The sequence below is a fragment of the Anoplolepis gracilipes genome, chromosome 9 (genome assembly GCF_047496725.1).
Source record: "Anoplolepis gracilipes chromosome 9, ASM4749672v1, whole genome shotgun sequence".
Lineage (NCBI taxonomy): Eukaryota > Metazoa > Arthropoda > Insecta > Hymenoptera > Formicidae > Anoplolepis > Anoplolepis gracilipes.
In genome coordinates, this window is record NC_132978.1 from 6,782,954 (window position 1) to 6,796,924 (window position 13,971).

The 13,971-nt window shown below is 31.2% G+C and overlaps 1 protein-coding gene across 5 annotated transcripts in view; it reads left to right on the plus strand.

The window, feature by feature from the left end:
• Nucleotides 1-13,971, plus strand: part of LOC140669770 (uncharacterized) — a 73,914-nt gene that overhangs the window by 36,121 nt on the left and 23,822 nt on the right. For 2 of the 5 annotated variants that reach the window (XM_072899864.1, XM_072899862.1), the window contains 7 exons: nt 1,605-1,833; nt 2,994-3,056; nt 4,315-4,465; nt 7,751-7,837; nt 8,263-8,346; nt 8,914-8,949; nt 9,723-9,788. In XM_072899864.1, the coding sequence (XP_072755965.1) occupies nt 1,605-1,833; nt 2,994-3,056; nt 4,315-4,465; nt 7,751-7,837; nt 8,263-8,346; nt 8,914-8,949; nt 9,723-9,788 (716 nt within the window). Of the gene's footprint in view, nt 1-850; nt 1,018-1,604; nt 1,834-2,993; nt 3,057-4,314; nt 4,466-7,750; nt 7,838-8,262; nt 8,347-8,913; nt 8,950-9,722; nt 9,789-13,971 lie in introns of those variants that run through there. The other 3 variants (XM_072899867.1, XM_072899865.1, XM_072899863.1) reach the window with 3 other exon arrangements.

Here is a 13,971-nt window from a genome sequence, read left to right on the forward strand (position 1 = left end):
GTAATTTTAATTTTGATTTTGATTTTGATTTTGATTTTGAGTTTAATTTTAATTTTAAGTTTGATTTTGATTTGGATTTGGATTTTAATTTTGATTCTAATTTTGATTTTAATTTTAATTTTAATTTTGATTTTGATTCTGATTTTGATTTAATTTCAAAATTTGCAATGTAATGTAATGTGATTTAATTTAATTTAAGTTAATCTAATTTAATGTAATTTAAATTCATCCAATTTATGTAACCGGAAGTCATCCTAAACCGTAAGACGAGGATTAAATAAATAATAATAATAAAATTTTCATAAAGTCGTTTACATTCTTATCATAAAATTTATTGAAACATCACGAGCCACGCACTATTATTTTGATAATTTCAAGAAAAATAATACTTTTTTTATTTTATTTATTCTATTCATTCGCTACTTTTCTCTCGTTATATTAGTTCCTCGATTTCATTATTTCTCTATATAAATATTTATCACGCATTTAATTATTTTTTACTATGTTAGTTTATCAGTTGATGTAATACAGCTATTTTTAAACGACGATCGCATTTAGTTTTCTGGCCTATCACATTTCTCGTCTATTCATGTACCTACTTAAGAGTCCCAAATTTCTGTGCGCATTAGCGTCAAAGACGTCGAGTAGTTCTCTCGAGAAATATCGGCGGATGCGTCACGTCAAGTGATAAAGTCAGTCTGCTCGTAAGAAAGAAGGATAGAGACGGGTCAGATGGTGGGAGGGAGAGAACCATTAAAGAGAGAGATTGAATACTGGTGCGACGCTAGGCCCATACCTTATAAGGAGAGGCTCTTCCAGCTCGTGATATGTCGACCGATAGAGTTATCGGGGACTGAATGTCTAATCTTATCACGTCATAACACCGTTCCCATGTATATCGTGTGTTATTGAATTCGTAAGGTCAGTCAAGCGCGTAATAGTGTAAACGGAATATGTGAATTCCAATAATAGGCTATGATAGGATGTCTTCTCTCGAGTCGCTCGAAGACTTTCTCGGTAAATATTGCCCGGTCGTTGCCTATCTCATAAGGATTAAAATTGTCAATATTGATAATAATAATGCAGATATGGATTACATATTGTCGCTCTTATGTCAAACTTCGAATGTGTAATTTTGTTCTGAATTATTGCAATTTGAAAATTTAATTTGCTCCAACAAATATATATTCATTACTTTTATAAATTGATAGCTCAAGTTTGACGTGATTTGCTATTACTATTGCATTCCTGTCTCTGAATAGAATCCTTGTCCAAAATTGGGTAACAAAATGACATTAGTGAAGAATCGCAAAATTTGCACATTCGTAATTTTGACATATGGCCGATGGTATAATACGCGCGCACGTGTTGCGCTAAATATTCCTTTTAATATCTTTTAGCATGGATATTTAAAAATTTTAATTTATAAGTTATTTACTGTTACATTATTTTACTTACACAAAAAATTGAAATTTCAAATATTTACTTTAAATAATACTCTTATGATTATTGTAATAATGATTGTAATTGTATACTTTTATAATTATTGCATTAAATTTATATTATAATTTGGTATGTATTAAGTTGCGTAATTTCGCTTGCAGAACCAAAGAAACGCCGTTTTCATCCCCTACGTGGTCTCCGGAAGATTTTCCGACGGAAAAGCCGCGGTGCCGCCGACGCGCGTCTCGTTTCCAATTCAGGTGATCGGGATGCTGAATTGGCGCGCCTCCCGCGGGAGGAGATCACGATGAGGCATCCTGCGGGACGCCCCGAAGAAGCTCGCAGCAGAAGTGCCAGCGAGCTTCTCACCGATGCCTGCGACCGGGAAAGGTAGGAAACGTCTCCTTTCAATCTCAACAGTAATTGTTTAGAACCTATTTAACCCTAGATTGTCAATACGTGTACATTAATATTACGTGTATATAAATAACATTTCAATAGTGTCACGCACCTCTGACAACTTCATTTCCCATCACCCACTATTCGATATTGAACCAATCATGTTTAGTACTCAATCAGATGACATTTATGTATATATCCTTTTCTGTATATATATATTAATTATTCTTAATAATTTAAATGGTAATTTAAAATATTATATTTTACATAATAATTTTCGAGATTATATTATTATAGGAGGATTATTTTTTCTTATAAAATAATGCTGAATGGTTTTTGACAATAAAAATGAAAAATATAGATACCATTTAGCATTATTTTATAAGAAAAAATAATCCTTCTATTATAATATAATCTCGAAAATTATTATGTAAAATATAATATTTTAAATTACCATTTAAATTATTAAGAATAATTTATATATATATATATATATATATATATATATATATATATATATACAGAAAAGGATATATATAAAGCTTGGACCGATACAGGATGAAAAATCTAAAAAGCACGACAGCAGAATATTCTCAAAAATATGGATAATATGAAGAAATGTTTTCTTAAATAAAATTATATTATATAGAAAACATATACACCTCTTGAATTTTTGTTTAAATTATCAAAAAAATTTTATCCTTAATAATATAATCGCTTTTTCTCTGTTTTTAATTTTAATTAGCATTGAATAATCAATATATCAATATTCATTTAAAAATAAATCGTAATTATACTATATGTATATGATTCTAATTTAAACAAAAATTCTGTTAAGTTCAATATTTCTTGGTGCACAGAACAGTAAATGTATTCGAAAAGTGTTCTTTAAAAAATTTCAACATTGCCTAATAACATCTTTATGTCATCACTATTTTTGAAAATATTTATTGATGACACGGTTTTTATCTTTTCTATATATACGTATATATTTTATTTTTTTGAAACTACTTTCAAGATAAAAATTATTTCAAGTGGACGTGAGGCGTTTCTTTTTATGAATCTTTATTTATTATAGATTAAAATCGGAATAATATAGTCATTGAAATGTCAATGTTTGCGACAATGCGAAATCTGTGTTATCTTTTCAGTGGACGATATATCCGATCGCCAAAAAGACGCAGTTTTATCAAAACACGCCGATTGTTTAAGCAGTAAATATTACAATATGTATTTTGGCATCAGTAGAGCATTGAATTATATGGCAGTCGCTTAAATTTCAAAGAAAATCGTAATAATTATCTTAAAAAATGATTTTAACAAACAGATAATAATCATGCCAATATGCTACTGATAGTAATTAGTTAATCAGCTTCTAATGCTTTAGTTGTAAAACGATTTAAGATGAAAAAGTTGTGGAGAGATCAATATTGTCTTTGTTTAAGTTTGAAAATTAAACTAACAATAGTTTAAGCTATTGTTTAAGTTTGAAAATTAAACTAACAATAGTTTAAGCTATATAATTTGATATACATACATTTAATAATATCAGAACTTGCATTAATGAAAGTTAATAAAATATAATATTCTGCTGATAAGAATTTATTATTATTTTTGATATACACAATTTCTCTTTTAATCCATTTTTAATACTTTTTATACTAGTACTAGTTTATTTCTCTCAATTTTATAATATATATTTTTTTAAGATGATATATAATAACAATAATAATATCTTTAAGAAAAGACATAATACATAACAATAAACATAATTTCATATTTTTCTCAGAATACAAATTGAATCGTAGTATCCAATTCATTATTAATTTACAATTTGTGACCTCGTTTTCTCGTCTTTCAATTTTTATTCTTATTGTTAGCATTGTAGTATATCTCGTAGCTTACGTAGTAGTAAGAAAGGGCATCTTATACGTGATTGTATGATTTACGTTGTGCGATATATAATGTATTCGAATACAATGACGACGCGATTTGCTTTTGCTCAAGCGATCTTGGTGTATAGAACTTTATATAAAGACGATACAATTATCTGTCATCGTTGACGTGTATTGCTCCTCGTGTTACGTTGTTACTCCTGATAAATCATTGCCTTGATTACAAGTATCAATAGCAAATAAATTTTGTGCTAAACGTTATGCCTGCTTTTTCTTTCAATTTTTCTGCGATAAATGTAGAGTTTTTTGTTGTGCAAATGCATATAGAGAGAATATATGGAATATATTATAACTTTGATTATATTATATGTGTCTTTGTATTTTTCATTGACATTTTACATTATAATTATTTATATGAAATTTGGAATATTTGTACACATTTATATATTTTACCATAGACGTTGGGTGCAAATTTCAATAATTTAATTTATAACAATAATTTATATTCTTATGCATAAATAATGTTTTAAAAAATCAAAAATAAAACTTTTTGTATTTTTTGTTGAATCTTCTCTAGCGTATTCCTTCGGAGAGGAGGAATGGAAGATAATTTCGTCAAGTTACGAGGAGGCGCCGGCAAGTTGTCAGTGTCTCATGATAGCGTTTTCCCGGGAGAAGTTCCTCATACACGGCCTCTTTCCTCACTGGCCAGCTTGACGACGCTCGAGGTTAGTACTTTATTCTCGTATTCAGATGTCACAGATGTTCACAAATGTTCGAGCTGCTTTTAGAGCGTATTTCTCAAGGGATATATCATAGAGACCGGATAGATCATTTATTTAAATCGAAACTTGAAACACACAAAAATATCTTTTAGAAAGATATTGAAAATGAAATTGATTAAATTCTCGCGAAATTAAGGGAAAAAAAGATGTTATTCTTTTTTCAAATTTTTAAATAAATTTCTAAGTTTACGTTATATTTATATACAATAGCTCAATTATATATTTCGCCGTCATTATAAGAAATTAAAACGATTATTCAAGTGATTAATAGATCGATTGGATGTGCATTTAAAATGGAAATACAAAATGTAAAATGCCTATTTTGTATTTTATATTTAAAATATATTGTTTTAAAACCTATTTTACATTTCCATTTAAATAGGTTTTATTATCCATTTTCTATTTCAAATGCATTTTTTATAAACAATACTACTAAATTACTAAAAATTTAATCAACGTGGCGTTTTCTTAGCGTTCATTGGCTACTGCGTCGCGTTTTGCCGCGTGCATTTCCTATGGGCAAGAGGCCTAAAAAACTGATATTGCAGGATAAATTTTTCTAGCGTGTCGATTGGCTGTAGGGAAGAAAATTCTTGAGTCTCTAGAAATTCTCTATTCTACAACCAATCGATGTTTTTAAGTTTATTAAAAGTTTATTAAAAAAATTAATATAAAAAAGTTTATTAAAAAAATTAATATAAAAATGTTTATTAAAAGTTTATTAAAAAAATTAATATAAAATATATATATATATGTATAAATAAATAAAAAAAATATAGAGATTTTATATATATATATAAAAGACCATTTTTATTTTAGAAAACCATTTTATAAATGCCTATTTTCCATTTCCTATTTCAAATGGGTGTCTGAAAATCATTTTACATTTTATATTTTCAAATGGAAAGATTCCAACTATTTTGTATTTTGTATTTCAAATGAGTTTAGATACCCATTTTGAACATCTCTGATAATATCATTCATAAGAAATGCAACGCGAGAGACTTGTAAAGTTTTCCTTTCTATCAGCCAGTGAAACTCGCGGCAACATTCGAATAATCTTTAAGAGCTCGTTAATTGTGATGCAAGTGCACGAGTATGTATTTTCTAGTATCATTTACATGTTCGCGAATTATATACACGAGTATATATACGGAGATTCGCGAGTCGTGCTCGCTCCTGCGTGAAGCGTGAACGGCCGCAAAAACGGCGATGCTCCTCTCTCTCTCTCTCTCTCTCTCTCTCTCTCTCTCTCTCTCTCTCTCTTCTCTCTCTCTCTCTCTCTCTCTCTCTCTCCTCTCTCTCGTCTCATCTCGCTGACATCTCAGGAGAGGGTCGCACAGCATTCTAGCACAGCATTCTAAGCACGCGCGAATCGAGTTACGCGATTACACATGTCCACGATTGACTCGTGACTTGTCTTGTGATTTTTCAAGCGCGCACACGTACGCACATACGTATATGTATATGTGTATGACTAGAACAATCACCGGAGTTAACACGGAGTTGCATAAAAATGACGATAATGCTCTTCGCAGAGAGACGTAATTGAACGAGGCTAATTAACTCACACTCAACAGCTTTTTGCATTTCCTCGAACAAGCGTGCGAATTACTTTCTTTTTCTTTCTCTCATCGAATACCGTTACTTTCCTTCATTGATATTCCTTTCGCGCAAATAGGAATTATCATCTTTTTTATTTATTGTTTATATACTCGATGTAGCACATGTCTCGTTTAACAGTTATTTTAAAATATTATTACTATCTAGAATAGTGTAGTTATTAATACAAGATGTCTATTCTCTAGAAAACACGGAATCAGAGAATTCTTATAAAATTTTATTGAGATTTAGAAAAAATTTTTTAAATGCAATTCTCTTTTCGATAATTTTTCTTATAAGCAATCGCCAATTCACCGATTGACCAAGTTGTCAATTATATGTATCTAAGATATATTATAAATATAATATATTTATCTTTGTTTATACCTATATTCAATATCTTAACAGATAGAATATGTAGATATTTTTTATTGTAATTTTTAGCGATAAAAAATAAAAATGTTAAAAGTTAAAGATATTATTTTATAAATTATACTATTTTTTTGCGTCTTAATCTAGCACTTGAAACTCGAGTTCTTTTATCTTTCCTTTGTATGAATGAAACGCATTAGAAAACGCACACGACAAAAGACTTATTTTAGAAATTTACTTCCAAAATATCTCTGAAAATATTCTCCTTATCTGGAATTTTGAACAAAAAAAACTTGGAAGATCAGAGAATTTTTTATAGGCAATATCTGATTTATAGACTTATTCATATATGACAAATGTTGGTTCTATTCTGCAAAACAATTTATTAGCTAGAGAGGAGAAAGAAGGAGGAGGGAGGGAGAAGAGGGTCTATTTTGTATTCATCAAATTTTTATACTGGTAAATTATATTTCATACTTCGACGATGATACCAAATTTATCTAATATATATCTTTGTACAATCTTGATATAAGTATTAATTTGATTCTAGAAAGTGTAATTTATATGATAAATTCTATTTCGCATATTATATTAGAAATTTATAATTGGGCAAATTATAAAGGTGATTTAAATAAATGACCGATGTAAATATTTGCAAAAGTTGAGAATATATAAAAAAATATATTCGATACAGAGAGGAAGACGTCGTATGATGTAAACGATTTTTTTTTGTAGGTAGAGGCATTAAGGAGATCTCAAGATTAACCTAATTTTTTTTAATGGAATCGTTCTGATTTTTTATATAAATCGATTTCGAGCAATATTTCTCTACAGAAAAAAATTCTTTTTTATTATGCAACAACATCCCCTTTCGTATCAAATATATTTTGTATAAAGAATTTTTTTATAAGCCTCAACTTTTGCAAATATTGTATTTACATCGGTCATTTTATTTAATCGCCGTGTATATTTTATATTTTGATTACTATCGGCGATAATTATATCTGAAATGCACCTCAACGACTGCAATTATTGCAATAATTATCGGATGACTCGTATCGGAATGCCACGAAATGTAGGACGATCCTTTCTATTTTCGAGAGAAAAAAAATGAGAAGATCACGTTCCGTCCTGATACTTGTGAGGAAAGTCTTCTCGAATAGTTTTCACGTTTGTGGAAAATCTTGGCACGCAAAACTTACGAGAGAGGACTCGATTTCATTTTACGAACATTTTTCTTTTGTCTTTTTCCAGCGGAGGCAGGCTAGGAAGAGTAACGAGATCATCGAACATAAGGAGTACAATTATCACGCTGCACAAAGGCACCGGATATCCCTGCGGGTAAATTCGCGGAAGCTTTTAACATACTTTTAAAGCTCGTAAATCGACGCTCGTAAAATTTACGGCTGTTGTCGATGCTTTTAACGATAAATATTTCACGCGAGACGCGTAACAATCTTTATTGTCGTATTTTTTTTTCTTTTTTTTTTTTGTCAAAAACATATTTTCTGCCTTTGATAGAGTACTAAAATATATTGTGTTTTATGCGTATGCTAAACATATATACTACAAAGAAAATTTCTGTTTTTTTAAATACGCCGGAATTTTTTCGTACAAATGTCATCAAGAAGATAAGAAAGAAATGGAAAGTGCCGCACCTTTCTCGAACGACATTTTCATGTGAAATAATAATTTTGTCAAATGGCACAGTCGCGTATAATAACACGTGTGTAACTATTGACCACTTACACATGATATGTTTGTAGGTATTCGAACAAATCAAGACGGTTATAGAGAACCGGAACCAACTGGCCTCCGCGACCTCGTCAGAGACGGCCAATTTAGCCCATGTAAGTATCTAAATTAATTCGTGAGATTAAAAGTGCAAGTCACAATCTTTGCCGACCTGTTGCTCTCTTGAACGACAGATACATGCAGCTTGACTGTGTCTTCTTTATCAGGCAAACCTTTTGCTTAAAATATTTCTCTTCTCTCCAATTATATATATTTTTTTAAAGAACCATTTTATTATCATTCTACAATGTTTTCAACGTTTAATTATCATTTACTGAACTACAAAATCTCTCTTATTATTATCATTATACGTTTAATGCTATTTGTGCGGGTATAAGTAGGTTTTTAATTTATACACATTTCTCGTTATTATTTGTTAAATTATAAAGTAAAAAGAAACTTGGTTTTTTTTTTTCGTCTGGCGGCGAATCGCGCGAGATTTCGAAAATGCGCGCGAAGATCCAGGTGCGAAAGAAAGCCGGCGCTCTTTAATAAAGACAGAAAGCACGGCGCGCAGTGATAGCCCCCGATGCGCATAATTACCGCGCGTTTCACCCATTTTTTTTCTAATATATTACACGCTCGGTGTATAAGTGACGTCACGTTTCGCTTTTGCGTTTCAGAGTGCCGGCGAGCGGTATCAGCAGGAAACCACCGAGGTGAGATAAAGTGTGCGACGCGAGAGCGTGCTTTTTCCTCGCGGTATTGGCATTGGTGTGTTAGTTTCGATCCACAGCTGTCTAGTATCGCCTCGTGCGATACGATTGTGCTATAGTCAGAGTGCAATTCTGGCCGTCCATGTCGTCGGCAGCCGCGCTATTTATCATCCTCCATTTTTTTTTTTTTTTTTTTTTTTTTTTAATGTAACGTTAGCGAGGGAACACGCGAGTGTTGTATATAAATAGTTTATAAAATTTTTTCCCCCGAAATGAACCGGGATAAACGGGATACAGGTCGCCCGAAATCGGTGCGGAAGATGCTTAATCGGGTGTTGCTCGTATCCTCGATCGTGTCAACCTTGCGGACTAGAATCGGGGTAAGAGAGGGAAGAGTGATCTTCTCGCCAGCTACTCTGTGAACTTTCTCTGTTCGCCAAAAAATCGCAATCTCGCCGCCGTAGTGACAGTCTGTCATCGACTTTCATTCCTTACGTCACGCTTAGCGCACGCTCTCGCGCGCGGTAAAAGTACACGCGTGCATACATACATACATACATACATACATACATACATATTCCAGCTGGTAAAATAATCCGCGAATAATTCGCTGGTATCTCGCTCGGAAAGTCGAGACGCGTTTATGATTCGCTCGCGGCATCAAGATTACTCGCTGACATTACTCATCGGGATCGAATGAAGCGTTTCGCTTTAACATACGATATTTTCATTGTGATATCATAGTGAAATAATTAGAGTTTGTTTTTCGTTTTTAGAATCGCTTCGCCGTGTTTGACAAACATGGAGAGAGGAGCAGCGCGGAGGAGTGTCAACAGACAAAGGTAAGTGCATAAAAGACATATCTCTTTATTTATTATATATTTTTTTTATCGTTTTCGCCATTTGTCTCACTGCACGTAATAAAAAAAAAAGAAAGGAAAAGGCATCCTTCGAATATTGACTAATGTGACCGTCGTAAATCAGTCGGCAATCAATAAATCAACCGAATTTCTGCAACAGGTGGCGAATCCGATAAAAATCCATTAATCTCTTCTACTATATGAGATGGTAATCTTTTGCGCATGCACTGCCAACGAATCGAGACGTGAGAACAATTGCTTATGTTGATTGCGTGATATGATTCGCGTGCAGTCGAGTTGCATTTTATCACTTCGGATGCGAGTGCACTTAGCTTATAACGGGAATTTTTTAAGGTCGTCGCTCGACCGAAAAAGCTGTAACATCCGCGCGTGCGCGGAATTGTGTCTACTTTTATTTAACACGTGGATGTCTTCGTTATAGTCTGGCGTAAAAAAATGTAGAGAGAAATAGAACACGTATAGTTATTAAAATTCTCACTATAAGGTAGAAGTGCGCGCTTTTTCATGGTCATAATAACGTTACAAGCAATAAAGATGTGAATTCGCCAATGAGAGAAACTGTTAATAGGAAGCTCTTTGCGGTTTGTGCGTGGCTACATTGATATTTCGTTCATTATCCAATGTTTTGATAAAGCCGAACTGAACTTATTATTGTATTGCGCATTTAAAGTTTTCTCTATAATATCTTTTAAATATTATATATTTTGTCATTCTTATTTTTTTACTTGACATGAATACGACATGCTATATAATTTATGACTATCCTCCATATCGTTTTCCAAACGATCGGAGTATAATAATTTTATTATTAATATATATGTGAAAACTACATTTTTAAAGTTTTATATAATTTTCTCGATAATAAAAACTGATTATTATATTTTGCAACATTGTTACATCAAAATTACTCTAAAGTAAGTAATATTTGCGGTAATTAATTTAGACCGTAAATTATTAATATTATTAATAATAATTAATAACTAACGTAATAATAGATATGATTATGATTTCATAGTAACCAATTGATCATATGATTATTATACTGACATATAAAATTACTATTATGACTGATCCATTTAATAATTAATAATCACATTTATCACTGTACTATTTTTACACTATATTATTATTATTTTATATAATATTATTGATGTATAACTCTCTTTAAAAAAATTTATTTTTATTCATCTTTTAAATTTTATTTTTATTCATCTTTTAAATTTAAAGAACGAAAAATGAGCAAACATACAATGAATAAGAGGGAATAATGATTATATTCTGGGAAATCCGAGTTTATCATCGCGTCTAACGGGAGATATTTTTGGATCGTGACACGTTTACAAATCTGTCGCATACAAGAGCGGGGCGTCCTGCAAAATATAAGACAATGAAAATGGGAGGGGAGAAGAGGATATTGTGAGAGGATGAAAAGGAGTAGGAAAGGGAACAAAGTCGAACACGGGAATGTGTCCCTTTTACGGTGTTCTCTCCGTTTGTTTCAATTTCTCTCTCTCTCTCTCTCTCTCTCTCTCTCTCTCTCTCTCTGTCTCGTGCGTTGCCCGCACCACCATTATTTCCGTCTGCTCTCTCGACGATGAATCTCCGTCGGTGGCTATTATTGTGGGCTTCATGACGGACGACAACTGTTTAAAACAATATACTCGGTTTGTATCGTTTCGAGTCGCACTTCGCAAAATCACGTTCTTTGTTGTAGTCACTCTGACTCAATTTTCGAACTATTTAAAACACGTCTATTATAGTTTCGTCGTTAACGTTGGATTGTTGTTAAAGAGTCAATAAGTTTATTTTGAGAAGAAATTTATTATTAGTGAGTAATTAAATTCCTATCGCAAGAAATGTTTCATTTTAATTATATGCGATTTTAGAATTTATCGTACATTAAATTTTTCACGTCAAATTTTTCGAAAGTAATATTTATCATTAATAAATATTTAATAATCATCATTTGACATGAAACTCATGAATCGAAATATTTCCTCTTTCTCTACCACGTGACTTAAAGAATAAAAATATCAATTGAAGCATATTAAAGCGACAAAACTCGTAGAAACATAAAGATTCGAATTAAAAATTCGAAGTAAAATCTGATTGATTTAACACTTGAAAATATTAACTCGCAGTAATATTATATTATAAATTAACCCTTTGAGTCACGAATTTTTCTAGTTGTCAGTATTTTATAAAATTTGGTATATAAGGGTTTTTGGGATCGCTGATTACGAATCCGTTGTCAGATTTTCAAAATTCAAGATGGCGAATCCAATATGGCAGACGAAATTTTACTTCCGCCATATTGGATCCCTATATTAAATTTTGGAAATTAAATTTTTTTACCTTTAGATTCAGATTCTGCGATATAAAAAAATCTTCAGAGAAAAAATTTATAAAAGACTACAACTGTTACTTTCAATTTAGAATAGAAAATATTGTTTTTTATATATTTTTTATCAAAAAAAGAGGATTTAACAAAAAAAAACACGGTAGGAAATTCTAAAAAAATTCTGAAAAATACTTTAGAGAGTGTACTAAGATTATAAAAAAGTTGCCGTATTTATTGTCATAATAGATTAGTAGAAAATGCATTTTTTCGTAAAAAAGTACTAATTTTGACTTTGTTTATATATGGTATTTTTGCAATTAACAATTAATAACTGTTCATATTTTTTTTACACTTATTGATGTTCTAGAGACTTTGTAGAAACAAAAAATCCGGTATTTGTTGATAAAAAAGTAGTTAAAACAATAAAAAACTATGAAAAAAAAGTCTCTGGGTGACCCGCTGTGACTCAAGAGGTTAATAGTCCAACGGCGGTCTAAAATATGAAAACGTTGATGACGATAGGATATGCTCAAAGGATGCGGGGGAGGGACGCGAACAATGTTTCGATAGCGAGCATAGAAACAAGTATGTAGGAGCGAGAGAAGGGGCGCGTGCGATACAAAGTTTACTGTTACTTGGCCCGTGGCCTGTGCACAGATCAACACACCGTACTTGCTGCTCTTTGGCTGTTGGCTCGTTGACGGATCCGACAGACACAGACAGATTGACAGGACATGATGTAAATTTATTGTGATGTATTGTGTTCCCGGAAAAGAAATTTGCTATTCGATAAAAACGTATTAATAACATAGATCGAAGGTGTTTCAGATGTATTGTCATTATTTATTAACTTGAAGTCGATTTTTCCTTAATAAATCAATATATGAAGAATGTTTTATTTATATATTATATATTATATGTTGTTTAATTTCTAGGAATTTATTTATTTATTTAGGAATTATTGTTTGTTATTTGCAAATTTAAATAGACGTAAGAAGAGTTGATATTTTTTATTTTTATATATTTTTAACTCTTTTTAATTTAATTGTGAGAGAGATCTATATTAATCAAGATTTATAAAGTATGTGCATAATCTTTAAAAAGTTTTTCGTTTGTTTATATTGCGCAATGTGACGTGTAATAAATTACACTATTTATTAGACATATATACATAGACCAAGCATTCAATTTTTAAAATGAAGCTAAAATTAGTTAATAGAGAAAAACTAGAGAGACAAAAAACTTAGAATCATTTTCGAGTATTCTCCTCTCTTTTTCCTACGGTAATTATCAATTTAATTATCAATTTAAAAGTAACCAGCATTAACTAAAATGAAAAGAGGATATTCGAAGATGCCTCTTGTCATACAGTTTGTCAACTTCACAATTTTTATAGGAAAATTATATGAATGCTTGATCTAATTGTAAGTATATATATGTTATTATCTAACATGATCGATAATTGGCATTGTTAGTAAAGAAACGTGGATCTTGTCAAGAATATGAAATATATGTCGGTAAAGCGGATTGTGACCATCCGGTGATCATTGTCGCTGGCAACCGCAGATGGCAGAACACGTACGTTCACCAAGTCGTTACAAGTATAAAGTGCAATACTATTTACGAAAGAGGACGTTAGCTCATCTTTATTATTGCGATTTATAAAACGCGCGATGTTTCGCGTAGATAATCTCGAAATGGTCTAGATAAGGATAAAAACATGTAACATTATTATTAGTTTAGAACATAAAAGCAATATGTAGTATATTTCATACTATCATTTATAAGTTATTTTTTAAAATC